At 44.8% G+C, this 23,172-nt stretch overlaps 1 protein-coding gene across 1 annotated transcript in view; it reads left to right on the forward strand.

Moving 5' to 3' along the window:
• Window positions 1–23,172, forward strand: part of faf1 (Fas (TNFRSF6) associated factor 1) — a 216,769-nt gene that overhangs the window by 47,015 nt on the left and 146,582 nt on the right. The window contains exons 3-7 of the mRNA XM_028812460.2: window positions 1,737–1,783; window positions 2,592–2,806; window positions 5,318–5,409; window positions 5,782–5,873; window positions 17,123–17,228. Of these exons, the coding sequence (XP_028668293.1) occupies window positions 1,737–1,783; window positions 2,592–2,806; window positions 5,318–5,409; window positions 5,782–5,873; window positions 17,123–17,228 (552 nt within the window). The remainder of the gene's footprint in view (window positions 1–1,736; window positions 1,784–2,591; window positions 2,807–5,317; window positions 5,410–5,781; window positions 5,874–17,122; window positions 17,229–23,172) is intronic.

Genomic DNA, 23,172 nt, shown 5'->3' on the forward strand with positions numbered 1-23,172 from the left:
TAGACCTTCCTGAGTCTGAAAATACCATTTTTCAAATGATGTCTGTCTGTCTGTGTGTAAACTCGATAACTTGAACCCGCTGTGCCCTGGTCAATGAGAGTTTGTACACCTGTTGCAATCCAGAAACTTTTGGGCCACTTCCAGCAAGTAAACTATGGTTATAATTACAGATAGAGGATTCAAATTTTATATAGATATTTATAATGAAAAAAGCAAACATATCAAATTTGAGAAAAATTCCTCAACTAGAAGTAGTATTTTATTTAAACAACCAACCGAATTTTTTGTATCATGGAAATATAAATGTGTACACAATATTAAAAACTATTCAATATAACCCCTATTCTTTCAATAACTGTTATTAATTTTATTTTAATTTATACACCATCAGTTTAACAATAATGTGTAAACATTGAACCTGCCATGTAAATATAAAGATGTAATGGGAACAATAAGTTGCTACGTCCCCGTCGTATACCTGGTAATACATTTCATTTTATATATTTTTTTATTTCCGCCATCATTATAATAATTAAATGTAGCTAAATGCAGTTTTACCGATTAGCAATTTATTTCAACAAATATTATATAATGATAACACTTTTTCTATGTTTTTAGGTAACTCTTTTTACTTTACACGTAATCAAGGTAATGCATATGTAATCAGGAAAAAATTTCACCACCGTTTTCGACCTCCCTAACTGTGAAAATATTATTTATATATATATATATATATATATATATATATATATATATATATATATATATATATATATATATATAAAATCCAACATCTGTCTGTCTGTGTGTCTGTCAGATTTTCACGAGAGAACTATTTAACGGATTTAGATCGGCCTTTTTTGTAGAATTTGCTTGAACATTCCAGTTGATTTTGCCATTTCTGTCATCGCACTAAGTACCATAGTTCGCCTCCGGTTTCGATTTATTTGTGCGAATCCGAGAACGATGTAATGGGCTGCGGAGATGGGGACGGGGTCCTTGGGGCATGTACCTTACCTCCGCTTAACTATCGAACGAGAGAACTACTTAATGGATTTAGATCGGGCTTTTTTCTAGAATTTGCTTGAACATTCCAGTTGATTTTGCAATTTCTGTCATCGCACTAAGTATCATAGTTCGCCTCCGGTTTCGATTTATTTGTGCGAATCCGAGAACGACGTAATGGGCTGCAGAGATGGGGACGGGGTCCTTGGGGCATGTACCTTACCTCCGCATAACTATTGAACGAGAGAACTACTTAACGGATTTAGATCGGGCTTTTTTCTAGAATTTGCTGGAACATTCCGGTTGATTTTGCGACTTTTCTCATCGCGCTAAGAATTAAAGTTCACATGCAGTAGCGATATATTCACTCTAATCCGAGACAGAGGCTGCGGGCCGAGGGGAGGGGGAGAATGACGTCAGGAGTGGGCGGGGCCCTTCTCACTGTCCTGTTTCACTTCTATGTGGGCGGAGCCATGGGGGACGGCTAGTTTTAATATACAGTTTGATTATAAACAGAGAGAAATGATTGTGTATCAATATTATCATTTATGAGAAAAAAAGAGATCTGATATTTGAGAAATATCACGCAACTGCAAGTGCTAATGATGACCTTTTCCTCCATCTCAGTTTATGAGGGGAGCGCACTCTCGATTTTTCTTCTAATGGAAGTCCTCTTCATTTCTTGATATTTTCTTTATCTAAAAATCCTCCTTCTGTGTTTCTGTTGACAGGCTGCTATTAATGGAGTGATCCCTCAAGAGAACGGCATTTTACAAAGGTGAGTGTGTGTGTCCTGTCTGTTTGGGTTTTAATAATTTGGGGTGCCCACGTACTGGTCCCCTTCTCCCTCCACCTGATAAGCTTGTTGTCCTTACCATTGGCTCCTCTTCCTCCATTAAAGAGGCAAGCAGGCGCAGACGTACGTGTAAAGCATTTGTTCTGACGACTGGCTGTTCAGTGTCCTCCTTCTTTGGAATGCTGTGAGCTTATAACTGCCATTTTGGATTTTTTTTTTTTTCACGAGTACATTTTAGAACTTTTTATTGTTCAAGTTGGATCACCACACATGTCCATGGTATCAGAATGTTTGTTTTCCCTGTGAAGACATGCGATTGCATGTATCAGTTTTTCTTGCCCATCACTACAAGCAATGCAGGGTAACTGATTTCTTGTGGAGTATTTCTTTAACATCATAGCGCTTTATTTGTTGGGCCAGAAAGTGATACAAATGAGGAGTTGGCTGCTAGTGTTGGGTGGCATGTGGGGAGAGAACAAACTGTATGAACCGAATAACAAAAGACAGTAGAAGTGCGAACAAGAAACTTCTCTCAGCTTTACAGAATACCCCACTAAGCACCCCTTCCAGCAACACGTCTCCATTTTCTCAGTGGTGTGACCCTCAAGTCCACATTTCACATCCTTATCCAGGGGGTCCTTTTGGTCACTCTGCCCTTCCTTTTCTTGTAATGGTAGCTGTGCAGCTCGTTCACGCCATAATGGCGTGTATTGATCATGTCGTGAGTCAAACTCCCAGATTCCCTTGTACCAGTGTTTATCCCTAGAATTGTGTCTGCCTTGTCTTGCAGTGGCTTCCCAGCGGAGACGTCCCAGGGGACAACCTACAGCCCTAACAACCAGCCTGTGGCCATCCCATCCTCGTCCCCACCAGCCTCCTCTTCAGCCTTCTGCCCAGTGGTGCCAACAAGACAGATTCTGGAGCGGCAGCCGCGCATGCTCAACTTCCGTGTGGACTACCGGGACCGCAGTGTGGATGTCGTGCTCGAGGATTCAAGTTCTGTGGGTAAGAAGCCCCTGGAGGTTTAAGAAAAGGTTGCAAAGCCTGGGGTCCTGTGTTGCCCGACCATACTAATGACAGTTGTGAAGTACCAAGCAGTGCCGTCACGCTCCAAGTCAACCGTTTATCCATCCTTTAGTCCAGCCAGTGTTGTGTGTGAACGCGTTCAAAAGGTGTGCGTTCATTGACCAAGCTCATTTTTTAAGAACGGTGAACTTAACGTAATGTATTTTTAAGTGAAGAACTTGAACGTGAGCTAGTTCAGTTTTAGGTGACATTCTGCATCTGGTTTCGGTCCAGATTAAACGTTTTACCTTACCCTGTAATGTAGGGGTGGACCCGATTCTGAATACGGTATTCGGATAAGAACAAATAGTGCATTTTTATAATATTTCTTTTGTACGAATGTTTTGCTATTTATTTGTATTCAGAAAAAATAACGTCAAATCAAATCAGCGCTGACTGTGTCTGCCTGCTTAATAAATAAATAATTGCATTTATATAGCGCTTTTCTCACTACTCAAAGCGCTTAGCAATTGCAGGTTAAGGACCTTGCTCAAGGGCCCAACAGACTGGAGTCCCTTTTACGGGATTCGAACCGGCAACCTTCCGATTGCCATTGCACATCCCTAGCCTCTGAGCCACCACTCCGCCTCAAGCTGCACCCCGGTGGACACAAGCAGGCGGTGAAGCTCCGCTTTCGCTTTTAGGAAAACGTACTTCGCGAGGCCACTTTATATTTTTCCCCATTGGACATGCAATTTGTGATGCGAATTTTGACCGGCAGTGTAATCGGTTAGTCCACCTACACGCAAGTTCCACAGTCGCCATTTGTGTCACACGGTTGGAAATCGAGCGGTCATTTATATGTCTACTTGCATCGATTTAATTTCTTTTTTGACCAGGAGGATAGTAGCATATATGGTTATATGTGTGGGTGGCACGGTGGCGCAGTGGGTAGCGCTGCTGCCTCGCAGTTGGGAGACCTGGGGACCTGGGTTCGCTTCCTGGGGCCGCCCTGTGTGGAGTTTGCATGTTCTCCCCATGTCTGCGTGGGTTTCCTCCCACAGTCCCACAGTGGATTGGCGATTCTAAATTGGCCCTAGTGTGTGCTTGGTGTGTGGGTGTGTTTGTGTGTGTCCTGTGGTGGGTTGGCACCCTGCCCGGGATTGGTTCCTGCCTTGTGCCCTGCGTTGGCTGGGATTGGCTCCAGCAGACCCCCGTGACCCTGTGTTTGGATTCAGCGGGTTGGATGATGGCTGGATGGATGGATGGTTATACGTGTTTGTTGCTGGGTATAATTCAATAAAGTGCATTTAAATATAAAAGTCTTTATAAGTATTGTATTTTATTCAAGAACACTGTAATAGCCTAATGTAAGGCATACAAAATTGAATAAAAAGTAAACTCAAGGGTCATTTATTCTCACTCCTTAAAAAATACAAAATGAACTGACCGTGAGCTAGTTCAAAATTGAAATGGTGAACTACGAACGTGAGTTAATTCGTTTTAATCTGTGTGAACTGAACTTTGAGCGAGTTCTTGTGAGGTGTGAACTTGCACAACACTGAGTGAGTCCAGCTATCCTGGGAGCCCCCTAACACAGGGCAGCAGACCTGCCGGGACAGGAAGCAGGACCACCAGAGGGCAACTTCACACTTGTCAATAAGAGAATGCGGAGGGGAAAGTCAACAGGGGTGCATTGAGACTTCACAAAGGCATTGGCCAGGCCGCAATGCTAACCACTGCACCCAAAAAAAAACGATATGTTGTTGTTTTATTCCATTTTGTTATTGCTGGACCCCCTACTAATTTTGTAAAAATTTGCAAGTTACCTGAATCCTCAAAAAATGTCAGATTCTAAACAATTCACTCTTTAGCCACATTTCTTTGGGAGTAACATTTTATCAGAGACTAGCCGTCCCCCGTGGCTCTGCCCGCGTAGTAGTAAAACAGGACAGTGAGGAGGACCCCACCCGGCCCCCCACTCCTGACATCACGCTTCCCCCTCCTCTCAGCCCACAGCCTCGGTCTCGGATTAGCGTGAATAAATCGCTCCTGCAAGTGAACTATGATTCTTAGTGCGATGAGAGAAGTTGCAGAATCAACCGGAATGTTCAAGCAAATTCTAGAAAACAGCCCGATCTAAATCTGTGAAGTAGTCCTCTCTTGAAAAGCAGACAGACAGACGCCGGATTTTACATATACAGTATAGAGATGTTGACCTCTGATGCCACATACCTATAGTGCTATCACAGAGGTTTAATGTGCCAGCTGTACCTAGCATGGTAGAAGAACGTCTCCACCTCCATGGCCAGCCCTTCTTCTAGAAGAGCACTGCTTTCACTTCAAACTGGACTCAGGCCTAGCAAATATCAGACATGTTGGACACAGTTGTCTTTACGCATATTATTTTGTATTCCAGATGACATGTCCGGCTCCCAGAGAGTGGCTGATTACGTCACAATACCTAAATTCACTCCTTGCCCTCATAAGATCTTTGCTTTCCCCTTTCAGGTGAAATGAAGCAAATCCTTGAAATGGAGCTCCAGATCCCAGCCTCCAAAATGCAACTGAAGGGCTGGAAAACTGGGGACGTCACAGACATTGTGAGTTGTCATGTCTTTTCTCTCTCTCATGTATTGTACCTTTTATTGCATAAGTGGGGCTAAGTGGGGTCCCACTTGGATGAGATATTGGGGCAGCTTAGCTATTAACTTGATGGACTGAGTGGTCTCCTCTCATTTGTCACAGTTCTTATGTTCTAAGCCCAAGATGGTTTAAGTTCATTTGGTAGGTAGTAGGGAGAGGGGAATTCAGTAGAACCCACCACCCCCTAATTCAATGTGTTAGCGTAATGGAGGAATGTCTTGTGGACGCATGTCCTTCTGGGCAGCACCAGCCACAAAGTGAGAGAAGGTGAGAGTTAAGATGGTGGCTGCTTGTACCACTGGTTCATTAGTTTGTTTTTTCTCTTCCAGACTGTCCTCCGAAGTCTGCACTTACCAAGGAATAACAGCCTTTATGTGTTAACACCAGACATAACGCCAACTGCGATGACCAGCCAGGCCAGGTAGTGTCACCACTTTGCATTCTGAGGGTTGGGGGACATGGGACAGGTGACAAAGGAAACATGAGACCTTACTTGCATTGAGCAGTAAGGGCAATAAAGTGTCAAGTAGATTTCGGGACTTCTGCTGCTACGCTTCCTTGGACTTTTGCTCTCTTTTTCAATGGTACAGTGAACTGTACTATCACCCCATCAGCATGCCCCCCTAACATGGCCTCACCCCGTCTCAGTCTTGTTTGCCTCCCTTCATGATTCACCAGACGAGCTCAAAAACATTTTGCATGGCTCTGTCTCACCTGAAGCTTACAGAGGTTGGCCACCTTGACCGTGACGAATGCTTTGCCTGACATAATAGATCCTCATTTTTCTCGGCTATTAGATCTTTCCCAGTCCATAGTGGTGGGATACATTTCACCTTCCAAGCACATTGGCCACTTTTTGTACCAACGAGTATAAGATTGGTGTTCTTTTCACCGTCATTCTGTCCCAGTTCTTGTCATCATTGGTGATGTGAATGAGCGGAGCCACTTTCTGCGGGTATTCCATGATGCCATTGAGCCCACCTGGTGGCACCTGTCCCATTTTGCGGAGTCCATAGGGTGTAAGTTGTGGTCTGACTTCACATTCATAAATGAGCTTCTTTTGGTTTGGGGGCACCTGGCTATACTTCTTCATAAGTTTGTCCTTCTCATTCCATGCCATTCTCCTGTTAACAAGAGGCATTTGTGTTTTCGTGTTTTGGTGCATCGCACCATTTAGCTCAGACTGCCTCCATGCCTGTTTAATAGAAGGAGGCTCAGTTGCCACTAGATGGCATCATAACGCAGGCAGCACCCGGCTGCTTTGTCCTCTGAGGTTGCTAAGGAGGCGACATGGCAGATTTACGGAGAAGATGCAACTAAAGTGTCGGCACCGCTGATATTCTTTTAGCCAACTTAGGGGGAAAAAATGTAGTTTGTCTGTTTAGGGGTGATGGGACTTTGGATGTGCCACTCAGTTTTGGAGAAATGTACATTTTTGTAATAGAGGTAGTGAGGGGGAGGTCATACGGTTATTTTCCTTTTTTTTTTTTTTTTTGTGCCTGTTCCAGGGCCAAACCACGGTGGGCCTCCCAAGCTGATACATTAAAAGCACGGCAGGAGTGACAACCACTACCGAGGGCAGAGAATCGAGCGCAGCCAATGCACTTGCGACACAGCAGGCGACTGATCACTCATTGGCGCGTAATTAGTTGTAGCAGCTGAGCGCAGCCCCCGGTGAATTCTGGGAGTCCATTAAACAGAGCTGACCCGTGTGGCTCAGGAGCTCTTCACTCTGATGTGGCACGGCATTCGACCTGGTCCCGCGTCACTTTGTTTTTGGAAGACACTATATGATGTGAGGTATTTTTCCTACCATTAGTTTAAGATCCTCCATGATGTTTGCTTTATACTCCCTTAGTTATTTTTTAATTAAAAGTTCCACTAGCTCTGGTGGAAGGCCTTCTTTGCACATCCTAAGGTCAATGCCATGGTCTTGGATTGCTTAGGAAGAGGGGCATATACAGCCTTGAGGGTGTTGGCTCATGGCACACATTTATGTAAGCTGATTATCCGGGCATTTGAGATATGCAGAGTTATCACTGCCTTGTAATGGGCTGTCTGTTAAAAGGGAAAGGCGCTATATAAACTCCTGTCAGAGGGGTGGCACCCCCAGTTTAGTTCACATTAAACATGGGGGTATAGCACATTTCATAACCAGCGTTCACACTTGAGCTTTGTGTTTTACTGAGGCGTGACATCATTTTTGGTAGAGGCGAGTCTCATCTCTTTTCACTCATTTTAACTTCTTTTTGCTCTGGTTGGCTAGTTTTGCTAATTTGATTAAAATTCTGGTGAGTAAGTTCATTCATTTGTATGGCTGCTGGGCTTGGGTTATCTTAGGCATCTGTGGGTTTGCTTTATTTGAGATATGCAGATTTTTATGCGGATTTATCTAAGCTTGTAAGTGTCTGTCAAAAAAGAAAAGTATTCACCCCCTTGGAATTTTTCACATGATTGTTATACAACGCTGAATCACAGTGGATTTAATTTGGCTTTTTTAATACTGATCAACAGAAAAAGACACTTTTAACTCTTTCAGGGCGGATGTCGACTTTTGTCGAAATTCAGGGGTACAGGACAGTAATCGGAGGTAAACTGTGACTGAACTCACCATTATGTTATAGTTCGACTCCCTTTGTTAGAAGGAGAGTTAGCTTTGTCGATTTCACCTCGATTATCTGCGGGTGCACGAGTAGCGACGAGCAGACAACCTCTAAGATGGCATCGACATCTGGCGAGAGATCGAAGCGAATGTGTAAAGCAAAACTCCGTGGATGACGTTTTGTGTATTATCGCTGAATCGGACTCTGACTTGTCAAATGCAATACAATACAATTTATTTTTATATGGTCCAAAAATCACACAAGGAGTGCCGCAATGAGCTTTAACAGGCCCTGCCTCTTGACAGCCCCCCAGCCTTGACGCTCTAAGAAGACCAGGAAAGACACCCAAAAAAAAACCCTTGTAGGGAAAAAAAATGGAAGAAACCTCCGGAAAGGTCATTCAAAGAGAGACCCCTTTACAGGTAGATTGGGCGTGCCATGGAAGTCAAAAAAAAAAAGGGGGTCAATACAATACAGTACACAGAACAGAACACAAGTAATCTTCAATACAATATAATTCAACAGTAGATGATATCCCATAATATGATTTGTAGTCCTGGAGACCTCGGCCATCAAGCTGTCTCCCCCTATTGGCCATTCCACAGCTGAGTCAGTGCTGGGCCAGCCAATCCAATGAAAGGACCCCTCTACCCGGTGATTCCTGCGATCCTCCATCAGAGATGAATTTACTTTAGGCAGGCAAAGCAGGTGGGCCGTGGCACCAGGTGCCACATTTGAGTACTCAGAAGAGAAACAGAACAGGTGTGGGTTAGCAACAAATTATAACTCTCATATTACTGATGTTTTAGTGTTAATGACTAACAACAGAGATGCAGTCTCTACAGTTAATCAGCAGCTCTAGTCAGGGTGTGCTAAACTGAAGTAGTGAGTCTGCAGCCGGGATCTCAAGTGATCTTGAGGTGGAGATCAAAAACAAAAGTGACATACCGGCATCAGCTGATTAGTCCCCAGCTGAACACATCCGTGTAGTTGATGTGCCTACAGCAATGTTTGCCTGACAGGACGACCACTCGTGATGTCCAGTGGTACAAACCAGATTGCGTCGCCCTGCCACATGAAGACAGCCAGGCAGTCGGCCCACCATGCATTCCTGGTGTCCATTTAGCCGCTCCAGTGCAGCTGCTGCTGCCAGAGACGCTGACAGCACCTACAGCATGCAGCAACAGACGTTTTATGTTAATTTATGTGTGAAACCATTGTGTTGTGTGCTTTTTGGAAAAAATATTCAGCCCTCAAAGCGGCCGGAATTCATTACAAATATAAATCGCAAAAATAACTAACCACAACCTGAACCGCACCTAAAGCATCACTGGTGCAGCTCGTTCAGTGGATTTCAGCTGTCTGGGCCTTCAATTGACTGTTTGTTCTTTAAATAGAGGGGTGGAAGTTGGGGCTTCGTTGGAATGACTAGAATCGACTTTTTGAGCCCATCACAGGAATCGTCTGGTCTACGGCTGAAAGAGAGGAGGGTGTCACCGCCTGGTGTTGGTATGCTTACCTTATTTGAGCCCTGTAGACGCTCCCAATGTGCACACTCTGCCTATTCCTACACAAACCCATCTGTTTATGTAAAATAATAGTAATAATTAAGTAATAAATAAGGCTTACGTTCTGCCATTTTGTTTTTGCCATTATACTCCTGGAATGCACACCTAGAACTTGAACCACAGTGTCGCTGACTGGCACTCAGATATGCAGCCACTACAGAGCAGTGCTAAGATTGCACTTTCAGACTGTGAAATACCAACATCATCAAAGTTGTCTCTGAATTGTTTACAATTAGATTCATTTTTTGATAAGAACAGATTTTTCTGGGTCGGGGGGGCCAAATGTTTTTCTCATGTTTTATGCAAATAATTGTTTAATCAGTACTAAAATTTTGAAATTGGTATTGATACCAAATTTCAGACCTCAGTACCGGGACCAAAATGGTAACACAAAACTCCAGTTCCCCCTGGCCCCCTAAATCTTACTTCATCCTCCTTGGTGCGCCGCGCCATCGCGCCTCACTACGTACCACTTCCTTCTTTTTAGCCATGAAGTCCAGATTACAGTAAAGTGTTTTTTTCCCCAGTGAAGTCCCGATTTGTACCAAAGTGACAAAGGAGGTAATGGGTCCCCTATGAAGTTACTGTTGCGTTGAAGCGTGCAAGTTGTTCTAGCTTCACAGAAGTTGCGATTGTGTACATAGCAGTAAGGTTCCCCTTGAACTTCTGATCGTGTCGAAGTGTGCAGTTTCTGACGTTATTTCAACAGTTGCAGTAGTGAGTCTTTTGGGTGAGACTGAGAGGAAAGCTGATGTTCACTTCCACACCTGAAAAATCCAGAAATGCTGGTACCCATTTTAAAATTTGGGTTTTTCGGTACTTTTCCCATACTGGTATACCATGCAACCCCAATGCAAATAGCCAAGCGCTTCCTGTCTTTTCAGTCACTCGGTCCAAGTCAACAGCAAGTAGCGAGTAGTGAAACAGGACAGTGAGGAGGGCCCTGCCTGGCCCCCCACTCCTGACATCACGCTTCCCCCTCCCCTCGGCCCGCAGCCTCTGTCTCAGATTAGCGCAATGAGAGAAGTCGCAAAATCAACCGGAATGTTCAATCAAATTATAGAAAAAAACCTGATCTAAATCCGTTAAGTAGTTCTTTCGTAAAAAGCGGGCAGACAGACATTGGATTTATTTATTTATTTATTTATATATATATATATATATATATATATATATATATATATATATATAGATATATATATATATATATAGATATATATATATATAGATATAGATATGTGAGTAATAAATAACATAAAACTGAAGTAGGGTCTGCAATCCACAAGGAAACACTTCACTTAATGTAGGTAGATAGAATTGTGCTTGGTGGTGCTTGTTAAGAGTTTGTGATATTCTTCTGAATGTGAGGGCTTCAGAAAGAGCTTGGTTGACGTCACCAGGATGAGCTCCGCTCGCTGCGTCCAGAAATGGTCTCTGCACGGCTGACATAAAGGTGTTCTCCCGTTAGCTCATTCTGGAAGGAGACAGCTTCTGAACCAGGTTTGTGACTGGCCATTGGCAGTCCACTGCAGTGTAAGTCTTTGCTTTGTGGTGTGAGCCCATGATGGTGCACTAGTGTGGTGTCAGTGCAGGGCGCAGTAGATTGTGGTCTGGGTGAAGGAGAAAGAGAGAGCTAAGCCGGCATCACCAGGAAGTGCTCTGCTCTCAGCCACTCCTTGTGTCTTCAGATAATGGAGTTACTCCTTTAGCTCATGCTGACAAGGAGCACCATTAATATCCGGGGATCACAGATTCCCCACTGGCTGCTAGCAGTTACCACAATGCAAGTCTTTTAACTTGAGATGCTTCATGGTGTGCACTTGATATTTGCATTGTGAACAGGTGAAGTGTATTGGCAATGTCACACAGTAAAGCTGTGCACTGAGAGCTCTGCTGACGTCGCCAGGTAGTGCTCCCCTAACCAGTCTTCAGAAAGCGTCTTCACGCTTGACTAAGGGGGTTTCTCCTGTTAGCTCACGCTGCCTGGAGACCACTCCTGAGCCAGACATTGTGGGTTTGCGACTGACCAGCAGTCAGTTCACCACACTGCAGATGCTTTGTGGTGCGGAGTCCATTGCAACTCATTTGGCGACGAGGATGGGATGGGATTTGGGGCATTCTGTTATGGTCTACATCAGCGTTTCTCAACCTTTAAGTATTTGCGACCCGAGTTTTCATAACAGTTTTAATCGCGCCCCCCTAATGTTTTTTTGAAAGGAGCCCACTAATACCAATTTGTTCTTTTTTAATTAATGATATATCATAGATGCATATTTTATTATACCTACTTAACTTTTATCGACATTTATCTAACTCTATATTTATTTTTCTAGTATCAGAGTATAGTTTAAGTTTATTTGTTTTGGTTTCAATAGATGTATTTTTCATATTTTCGATTCTTTTTTTCACATCTTCGCGCCCCCCTTTTTGTTACTTTGCACCCCCCTAGGTGGGCTCGCCCCACAGTTTGAGAACCACTGGTCTACGTAATAAATTCTAAAAGGGACAACAGGGTCACCTGGGGACCCTATTATGACAGAGCAGCAGTGCTCCATTACTGTTGCCGTCCTCATAATCCTTCCCAACCACTAATTTCAAGACATTTTTAAAGACTTAAAATGGTGCGGCTGGATGTTCCCTACCCGGTCCAGCCTTCCCAGGTTATTACCAAGGGTAAGGAGTTTGTTTTCCTTAAATAAGCATAGGTCTGAACACCGGACTTGTATGTCACTATTTTATTATCCCTCTTCTGTTCTCCAGATCCAACTATGGGGGGATATTCTGGTGAAATAACACCAGAAGGTGTGCACTTACTCTGAGATTTGGCCCAGCACCTCGGAGTCGTTTTTAAGACTGGCGCACTCCCAATCTGTGTATTTGCCCCTTTTCTGAAATGGTTGATGGAAGTTGTTGTCCTTCTAAAGCAGACGCACTGATCCCTGACTTTCTGTTTCAGCGCTCCCATTTCTTCCCTTCTCTTCTCAATTTTAGGACCAGCTGAGGTTTGTAGTCTGCTAAATATGACGCAAGTTACGGCCTCGTCTGTCCACTCCTACGGTGGGATGAAATTGCTGGAGAATTGAAGCCACAGAAAGTTTTCATGAGGGCAGCCAAATGGTGAAAAGCATTTCTGATGACACATGCAAAAAAGCTTTAAAGGACGACCTTTACAAATATCTTCCAGCAAACCGGACGCCTTGCCTGTGTGCTTCACCACCACCACCCCCCCCCCCCCCGCACGTCACTTAGCTGCTCGCGGTTCAATCTGCCGCATTAGCTACAACAAACATTACATTTACATATTGATTTCGTATTTTTATTTAATGTAAATACGCTGTCATTACAGTAAATTTGGGCTTCTGTTAACATAAGCTCGTCTAAATCTCCGAGCTTAAGGATGTGATTGTGCGGCACATATTAATTCCTTCGCGCTCCTCCTTCCTGTCGTTTGCCGCCATTGCAGATCCACATCATCTCCTCAGACCCATTTGACAAAACATTTGTTTGTTTAAAGCCGGCTTATCCTGGACTGTTGGTGTGCCCGTGTCCCCCAGGAGCCTACCCCACTAGGGGAGGCTTCCTCCCACTTTGGCAACTGTGACTTCCATGGACAAATTGTCACCCGGCACTTGCCCTATCCCAGTCGTTTGACCCTCTCCACACCTCCTCAGCTCCTGCTCTTCATTTTCCCTCATTTCGATTCTATGAGGAAACAACAAAAGCCTACGATCAGAGTGGCACACATGAAGATCTTTATCTTCATTTTCAGATGGTACCACCTAAAACCTTTGTGTTCAGACTAAATGAAGTGGGAATCTAGGGCACAGTCTTGTAGGTGGGTATAAAATTAGCTCAAAAACAGGAAGCAAAGGGTTATGGGGAGGGAAACATTTTCAGAATTGGGTGATATTGAAAGGGGTGACCATCAGGGGTTGGTTCTGGGGCTGCTGCTATTTTAAATACACATTAACGATCTGGACAAGAATATATAGAAAAAGGTGGTGGAGTTTACAGATTTGTGTCATTTCGAGGAAACTTGCTCACTTCCTGTCTGCTTGTTTACTTCCTGTTCTTGAAGGAGAGACTCGGCGTGGCTCCTACACCCATAGTCCTCCTCACATGTCTGTCATACTCACACTTCCTTTTTTGATGGAATCACCAAAGACAAACTGGCCAATGAGATCGTTCACAGGGGATTGGACACACCCACAGATCATACTGTTTTATTATCACACAACATGAAATACACAATACAACTGAAACTGTCCCTTACACTCGTCAAAGTGGAGAGGGTGGGCTCTAGCGAGTTCTGTTTTTTGATTGGTGCATCATCCTGCAGTCTGGACATTGGCGCGTTGCTTGACTTGGGAATCCTGTGGCTCGTGCCAATGCTGAATTGTGTTTTTGACTCTGTGTGTTGGATACGAGTGCAAGTCAAGGAAAAAGTTACCCAGAATTCCTGATGCGAGTTAACTACTTTAATTCCAAATGCTTCGGTAGGACCTTACATCAGAAGTGCCAGCTTTAAGTTAGGTACTTGATGGCCGAAGGTGCACTACCGACGATTCACAACTCAGTAGAACCTGACCTCCCAACCTTGATGGGTTGAAGTGACAGTGTTAATTTTAAAAGGGTATTTCATGTTGCGGGGTATTTCATGTTGCGTGGGGTGAAATGAATACATAAAGAAATAAGAAACACAAAACATAATATGTGACACATTTAATTATTTATACTCTCATTTCATGTTATAGTTTAGTTATCGTCCTGTTTCATTTCACAGTGGGCCTTTATTAATGATTTGATTATTTAATGAATTTGTTTAATTTTTACCTAAGATATTCCTCCATAGCAAAGAACCATTGATACATGGAATAAATGAGCATGTAGTGCGGTGGAGAGCAGCAACTTAGAGTCCCTCAAAACCCGACTTGATGTTCATTTTTACAGTGTAGATGAATAGGACGGACGAGCTTGTTGGGCTGAATGGCCTGTTCTGTTTTTTTGTTTTTGATTGTGATTTGTCCCTGTCCCTCCATGTAATATCTGCCACTCTTGCCTCTTCCACAATAGATCTGTGTTCATCCTGTCTTTGTGATTACGTTGTCCTCTGTGCTCGTGCCATCTCCGCTTAGCACTTCTCCTTTGTTCCTTCATACCAGTCTTATAGTGATATTTTTGACCCCACATTTGTGTCTTTCTCTCTCTTCCTGATGTACACAGCTCCATTATCCACTTCTCCTCTCTTCACTGACTTCGTACCCATCTCCATGTCCCCTGATTATCTATTGACCTATATACTTGTAACACTTGTCACCTTATCCTGGCTGTTTTCTCTTTCTAATCCATGCCTATCAAACTGCCTTGTCAGCCTCCATGACATCCTTAACACTTTTGTTTTTCTCTCCTCCTAGCTATTTGCAAGTCCATATTAACCCATTCCTCTATTCTCCCTTTGTTTCCCTATGCGTACCATTTCTGTACTGTATGTGTATGTATAGTGTGGCCTTTAGAGGGCAGCACTGAGCCCCAGAACTACCAAGGACAGTCCTAGGTTCAAACAAAAGTCATTTTATATTCAGACATTAACTTTGACAGGCTTCTTTTTCTCAGGCCTGCACAGTACAGCACCATCTAATACAACACAGTATGAAATGGTCCTCCTTCTCCTTCCACTCTTCCTAAGCAGGCTTTGTCCACCTCCAACTCCCTGAGTGAGGCTGGCTGGCCCCTTTTAGGTCAGACATGGCAGGACTTCCAGCAGCACAGCACTGCATCCTGGGAAGTGCTCTTGGATCAGGCAGATCAGCCATCAACTCTTTCCCTGGCAATGCCCTCTGGGGGCCAACAGGGCTTTCCCACCAGACTACAGCTCCCATGAACCTCTGTGTGATTGTGAGTCTAAACCTGGGGCCACACCAGCGGAACACAGTCACCATGTCTGCTTGGGGAACTTTTTGTCCCCACAGTGCATTTTCCATATTGTCCTTCCATTATTGTGGAGAGCAGCACTCATCCTGTTCGGGACGCCCATCCATCTTGCAGCTCCCTCCAGCAAGGGTGTCCTTCTGGCAGACAAGGTACAACCTTCCACCCCGGCAGGTGGGTCAGTCCACCAGAATACATTACTAATATGGATTGTACTTGGCATGTTTGACGCCCTGATCACCAGAACAAGTGACTGAGTGGTCTTAATTAATGACAAATATAAAATAACAAAACGACTGATCTCCTAAGTGTTCAGCCCCCTCAAGTCCGTATAGAGTAGACGGCAGCCATGACAGCCTTGGGTCTTTGTGCTCAGATCTCTCTCTCCGTCACTTCCACACCTCTCGACTCGTATTCTACTTGTTTTCCTGTCCCCCTTCCTTTCCATCTTGATATCCTCCTTTGGGTCTCCTTCCTCCACTCTGTTCTGTCTGTCGTTATTCAGTATCCGACTGTTATGACTTAGCTGTGTTTATTATTAATTTTTGTATTCCTAAACTCTTATTTATATCCCAGTATTGTATTTTTGGGTTGTACAATCCATGTTGTTTTTGCGATGTCACCTGGGAGTGTGTGGCACTCGCATCATCATCATCATCATCATCATGACAGGACTAAAGGTGCGCTGTGCACTTCCCGGTCATCCGAGTTTCTCAATAAGAAATTCTCAGTGTGCGGTGGCTGTTCGTGTTTAGGACTTGAGTTGCGGTGTCACACTTCAGGCCTCTGGCAAAAGCACTTTGATTTTTGATTAGCATTTTGGGTGGACCTCCTGTTGATGAATGTCTTGGCCAGCTTTCTCAACATTTGTTTCTTCTGGTCACCTCCATCCCTTTAAATTTTGCCTGTCCTGATGCTTGGCCTGACGGTCACAGGCTTCTCCTCATGTTTCCCTTTTCCTTGTGTTTTAGTGGCGTACCTCGACCGCTGCTAAATCCTCTCCAGACATGCGCGACGTCCATCTCCAGGACTTTCTCCACACCCATTTCCTTTCCTCCTCTTCCTCCACTTGTGTGCCTCTCCCTGCCCTGACAACTTTCATTCTTGTTGTGCTCGTGCGTCCCCTTGACTTCCAGTCGTCCTGTTGTGTCACAATCTGACACCTTCCCCACGTTCTGCACGTCTTGCCCTACCATAACCTGTCTGTCGGCCTGCCTCTCCTCATGTCCGCATGGCGTTGTTTCTTTATTTTATTTTATTCTCCCCCCTGCACACACACACACACACACACACACACACACACACACACACCCTTGGCTGGCACGTTGCACGTTGCCAGGAGATTGGAAATTTGCAGCACGCTCACCTGGTCACTCCTGGCTGAGCTCCCCTGACAGCGTGCTACAGTAAGGCTTCTTTGTCCAGGCTTGCCTGGGTACAGTTCGCTGGGTGGTCCTGGGGGAGATAACCTATCTACTCTGCTATCTGAAGAACAAGCTGGAACATGCCTGCCTGACTCTTGTGTTTTTATTTCTCCCCCCCTCCTTTTCTCTCCTTCTCTCCACTCACAGCGCTTTACAAGAGTCATTAAGTCAAAACTTCTTGCTAGTCATTAGCCATCGTGAAGCCCAGCGGGATTACAGCCTGAACTTTCCGGGAAGCAAAACCATTCAAGAGGTAAGTAAAGGGGTAAAGGTTACAAGTCATAAAGCTCTCTAGAAATTTTGGTACCCATGAATCACTGTGGTTTAAAAAAAGAAAATATAATAAAAATGGGCATTTCAGTACACCCACTCAGGCGTTACTCCCTGTAACCCCCTTATCATAGTCTGGCGTCTGGTACAGCAAAACCCCCATCTGTAATCTGCATATGACAGGAGGTACAAGTGTCTGGGCACCCGTCATACCCTTGTCTGCCACAAGAGGGCAGGCAAGTGCAGCATGCTGCAGCCTGTGTGATGCGTTGCCCTGAGCTTTCCTTGCAGATGGCTTCTGTTGATTTGCCTGTCAGAGAGTGTGTGTGTGTGTGTGTGTGTGTGTGTGTGTGTGTGTGTGTGTGTGTGTGTGTGTGCTACCTCTTTCTTTTCAGAGAATTTTGCCACATGTGTGTCTGCCAATTGTCAGTTTATTATTTTTTTTTATTTCAATTTTTTGGCCAGAGTAGTTACATTTTCTCCCACAGTGAAGTGGCCAGCATGAAGAGAATGCAGACCCTGCTGCACTTAATACCTTTTTAAGGATCGTCTGGGCGTCTCGCTTCAGCTTATTTCAAGATGGTATTTCCTACTCGTTTCATGGCTGTCCGTAAAGTCAGTGTAACGTGTGTGGTGCAGACATCCAGGGTAGCAGTAAGGATACACATTAGGGTGGCTTTGAGCTTCTGTGGCTGTTTCTGGACATCGGTTGCTGTCGCCAGTCTGCTCTAAAACTGGTATAGCTGGTTAGGAGATGGCAAGGGCCTGCTGTAGTGGGCAAGTCTGTCTTTCTGACAGATTTTGATGAATATGTTACCAGCTGAATGCTTTAACGTCTTGCTTTTGAATGACCACGGCTAAGGCCTCACAAGGCCAGGTTACGTCCAAATGACCCCAATGCTCCAAGTCCTACCTGTTGCCCAGTGTGAGACGAGAGTAGCAGACATGTGCCAGCTACTGTTGCTCGCTGCCAGGGAATCCGTTTGGTGTCTTTTCAGCTGCAAAGATACCTTTCCTCAGCTCCCTTATTATCTTTCATGTACACACAGAATTGGATTCTAATGGTGAAGATACTGTTTGATCTGCCGACAAATTGGCATTTGGCAAAGAGGAGACTTCATTTCCCCATCTCAAATTAAACACGGGATTTAGGAGCTGATAAAATATTCATGGCGGCTCAACCCAAGGCATCTGTTTGCTCTCCCTTTATTACAGTTTCGCTCGTTTCAGAAGGAGGGTGAGCGAGACGGCCTAGCAGACAATGCAGCCCTGCACTTTGCCCGCTGCCCCCAAATGCACGAGGACAGCGAATGAGCCGATCAATTATTCAAAGTTCTGTTTCTGTGACTGCCGAGGTGGGTGTTTGTGCTGGGGGGGAGTGTAACCCTCTGTGTGCTGGAAGGCCACCCCACACCTGTTTCTCAATATGCCATGAAGCCGAACCTGAGGTTTGAGGTGAAGTCTAGCGCCAAGTGAATGCCGCGTCTTTCTTCTTTTCCAAAACTGCACACACGAACTACGACTGTAGGAAGAGGCCTATTGTTATGATGGATGTTCCTCACAGTTATGTGGAGGATTTGCCCCCAGGAAGTTGCTTTATATTTATTTATTTTATTTTTTTTTAACTTGCTGTACCCTTCTTTTCCAATTAAAAAGAGCACCTTAATGGCGTCCATAAGGAATCTTTGCTTCAGAAATAATGCGTGTTGTGTATGTGGAGAGACACCCATGAAGACAACAGCATGAAGGTTTGTTTCAAGGCCTGCTGCATGTGGCGGTGCCTTTCACTCTGATGGAGTTTCTCAAGATTGTTGGTATAACATGAAACATCAGATCGGAGTATTTAAATGCTATGCCAGCCATCTTGTGAAACTCAAATTGTTCAAAAAATGCTTTGAATAACACATATTTGTATTTCAAGAATGACTCTCCTTAAAGTCCGATTTTGTGCTGATGTTACCTTCAATGTTCACTTCGTCACATGACTTTCAGTCCTCCTGTCAGTCCAGGCCAGCAGGTGAGGGTCGGGTGCAGTGCCAGTCTGGTGAAGGGTAAGCATGGGGGCAGATCCAGGCATATTTGACATTGGCAGTGGACGCTGCCCCTTACAGTTATGACTTCTGCTTTGTGCAAATACTGTGGGGAGTGTGGAGGCAATCGGTAACGGACCAGTGCTAGCATTCGGAACAAAGCAATGAGGACTGGGAGAGCGCGAGGTCACGAGTTTAACAAGTTAACTGGTGAGAGTAGTGGGAATGAGCAGCAGAAACCCACTTGGGGAGCTGGCTGAAGACCCCGAAACACACTGGCCTGAGTTATTTAAAAATCCAGGTATGATTTGAGAACCAGCTGGACTTGACGGACTTGACTAGTGGGAACAAACTGGAATGAACTGCTGTGAAGAGAAGGAGCAACCTAAAGTGAACTGGTGTGGTGCAAGTAGAGGGATAAACTGGAGTAATCTGGTGTGAACAGAAGCGAGCTGGAATGAACCTGTGAAGGTAGTGAGTGCAGACTGGAATAAACCGGTGTGAGCAAAAGTAAGCTGGAATATACTGGTGAAGGTAGTGAGTACAAACTGGAATAAACCGGTGTGAGCAAAAGTAAGCTGGAATATACTGGTGAAGGTAGTGAGTACAGACTGGAATAAACTGGTGTGAACAGAAGTAAGCTGGAATGGACTGGTGAAGGTAGTGAATACAGACTGGAATAAACTGGTGTGAGCAAAAGTAAGCTGGAATGAACTGGTGAAGGTAGTGAGTGCGGACTGGAATAAACTGGTGTGAACAGAAGTAAGCTGGAATGAGCTGGTGAAGGTAGTGAGTGCGGACTGGAATAAACTGGTGTGAGCAAAAGTAAGCTGGAATGAACTGGTGAAGGTAGTAAGTGCAGACTGAAATAAACTGGTGTGAACAGAAGTAAGCTGGATTGAAGTGGTGTGAATAATAATAATAATTTTAATAATAGTAGTAGTAGTAGTAGTAATACATTTTATTAATATAGCGCCTTTCCCATGCTGAAGGCACTTAGTATTGGGAACAAACTTCAATGAACCACTGTAAGTAGTAAAAACTGGAATGAATTGGTGTGAGTAGAAAGAACAATATAAAGAGCACTGGAGTTAATAGTGGGAGCAAATTGGAATAACTTGGTATTAGTGGTGGGATAAACTGGAATGACCTGGTGTGAGCAGAAGGGGTGAGCTGGGATGAACTGGTATAAATTGAGGGTACAAACTGAAATGAGCTGGAGAAGTTGGTGAGGCCAAATCTTGTGTGAGCAGGAAGAGGAAGCTGGAATGAAGTGGTGTGAGTAGTGAGAACAGACTGGAGTGGACTGGTCTGAGTAGTTGGAACTAAACAGTGAGACCTGAAGAGAACTTGGAGCAAATCAACATGAATATAGGACACGAAGTGGTGAGCGTAGGGGAGAATAAGCCATGGAATAAACCGGGAATGGTCTGTGCTTCTGTGTTGGGAGTTGCACTGGTTGTTCAGCCAAAGCCAATTTCGCATTACATCCGTGTTTCTCAGCCATTTGGGGGGTTTGGGGGGGGGAGTCTTGGGATATCAAAGGTGGGTCACGGGTTCCTATTCTTTATGGTGGTAGTGAATTGTGAACTGGGTTGTGGTGGGTTGCCTAAGTGGTTGTCGTTGCTGCGTGATACGTTTCTGGTCCCAGCTGTGACGTACTCAGTTCACCAAGGTAGGGACCCTACTCTGGCGGTCATCTTCAATTCGCCAAAGGGGGCACCCAAAAGATGATTTGATAACCGTGTTCAGTTCACTAAGGAGGACCTTCACTATGACATCCACCCTGCTTCGATTCACTGAGGGGGGACATCCCCACCTCACCTTCAAATGGGTCGCAAAGAAGCCTGAGGAGAAGAAGTGACGGGGTGCATCTACAGTAGAACAAGCTGTGTGGTTAGTAAGGGCGACAGACTGCTGGGAATTAGAGGAATCAAATGTGTGGAAGGAGAAGGAACGAGCTGAAGTGTCGAGTATTGGGGGTGCGCTGATATCTGTAGTGGTGGACACCTTTGGGGTAACAACATCATTTATTTCTATAGATAGATAGATAGATAGATACTTTATTAATCCCAGGGGGAAATTCACATATTCCAGCAGCAAAAATATTAAATTAAAGAGTAATAAAAAAAAAATGCAGATAAAAAAACAGACAATAACTTGAATAATGTTCAACGTTTACCCCCTCTGGTGGAATTGAAGAGTCGCATAGTTTGGGGGAGGAATGATCTTCTCAGTCTGTCAGTGGAGCAGGACAGTGACAGCAGTCTGTCACTGAAACTGCTCCTCTGTCTGGAGATGACACTGTTTAATGGATGTAGTGGATTCTCCATAATTGATAGGAGCCTGCTGAGTGCCCGTTGCTCTGCTACGGATGTATATATATATATATAGCACGTTTTCATACAAATGGTGTAGCTTGAAGTGCTTTACAGGATATAGAAAGAAGAAAATATAAAAATAAAATTAAGCAATACTAATTAACATAGAATGAGTAAGGTCTGATGGCCAGGGAGTACTGGAATAAAAAACATTTATAAAAGTCAAGGCAACAAATAGTTGTGTGCTGGCATGGACTATCCAAAGAAAACCAGGAATTAGCCGTAAGCATTTATGTAGCCAGGAGACTGAAGTTGGGCCACACTGGCCAGAGCAGGAGAACAAACTGGTGAATTGGGTGGTAGGAGTGAACTTAAAAGCATGGATGTAAGCACTGGGAACAAACCAGCAAGTAGATACAAGAAGTGGGAACAAACTGGTGCATTAAGGGGTCCTAAAGAATCAGTTAAGAGTGTAATGGCACAAAAAGAAACTGCTGAATTGGCATAAGTAGGAGGGAATAAATGGGAATGGCAGCGGCAAGAAGTTTGCGCAGTCTTGGGTGGGCACCTAATTGGTGCCAGTACCTGGAGCAAAAATGGCAGGCAGCGCCAGTAAGGGCCGGGTGAACTGGGACATAAATGGACGTGGCACGTCATCGGACGAGGGCTCAGGTTGGGAGCATTTTGTGGGGCCTGTTGTAAAATGAGAAAGCTTGGGAGGAAGAATACGCCTTTGCCTTGTCCTCCTTCCTCGCAGGCGCATGCGTGTCGGAGCGGGAGGCAGAGCGAGCGCGAGTCGGGCTGCGCTGCTGACCATTACTGTAATAATCCCACTTGACAGTTTGTAATAGTGCTAATTGAAGAGATTAATTCACACTCTCCCCATTCTATTCAGAGCCCGGCACAGCGGCCTGTTTTCTCTACTGGAGCAGATGGCTCTGATGAGCACCTACTGTGCTCTTTAAGTGCTTTGCAGGGATTACAAAAACGGGGAGGGGCGCAGTCGCCCCGGGGCTTAAGGGGACGGCAGAAGAAAAGAAGCGGGCGCCAGGGGGTGGTCCCCAGCACAGAGCGTGAATTCAATCAGGTCCGGCTGCACTCGGCGCCCCCGCGGTTTGTTCTCTAGTCTTTATGGCGCCAGCCGAACTCTGGACCGGGGCAAGGGGTTGGGAAGGGGGGGGGGGGTGTTGGGAAGCCTGGCAGGGTATTGGTGGGGGTCCTTTATTGAAAAAAAGAAAAGGGTAAAAAAAAAGAAGTTGTTTTAATCAACATGTATCAATCTGGGTGTAACTCTTTGTCTGCAAAAGAGTGAGGGAAGTGCAATCTGCGAAACAAAAGAGCCTCTGGCTACAGTGTTAAGGCCATTGAAGTGGCTGATGTGTTTAAATAGTAAAGAACGCGACGCAGGACGCGGCAGTCTGCAGTTTGCCCGTGCTGGCGCACCACCTTTACTTTTTGGTCCTAGATGCCATAAGTCTGCCCGCTTTGTGCCACTTATCACTCTCACGCTCCCCCGCACCCTTTTCTTACACATTTGAGTGAATATTTTTGAATCCGTTTTTTGAATCCTCAAATC

The sequence above is a fragment of the Erpetoichthys calabaricus genome, chromosome 10, assembly GCF_900747795.2.
Source record: "Erpetoichthys calabaricus chromosome 10, fErpCal1.3, whole genome shotgun sequence".
Taxonomy (NCBI): Eukaryota; Metazoa; Chordata; class Cladistia; order Polypteriformes; family Polypteridae; genus Erpetoichthys; species Erpetoichthys calabaricus.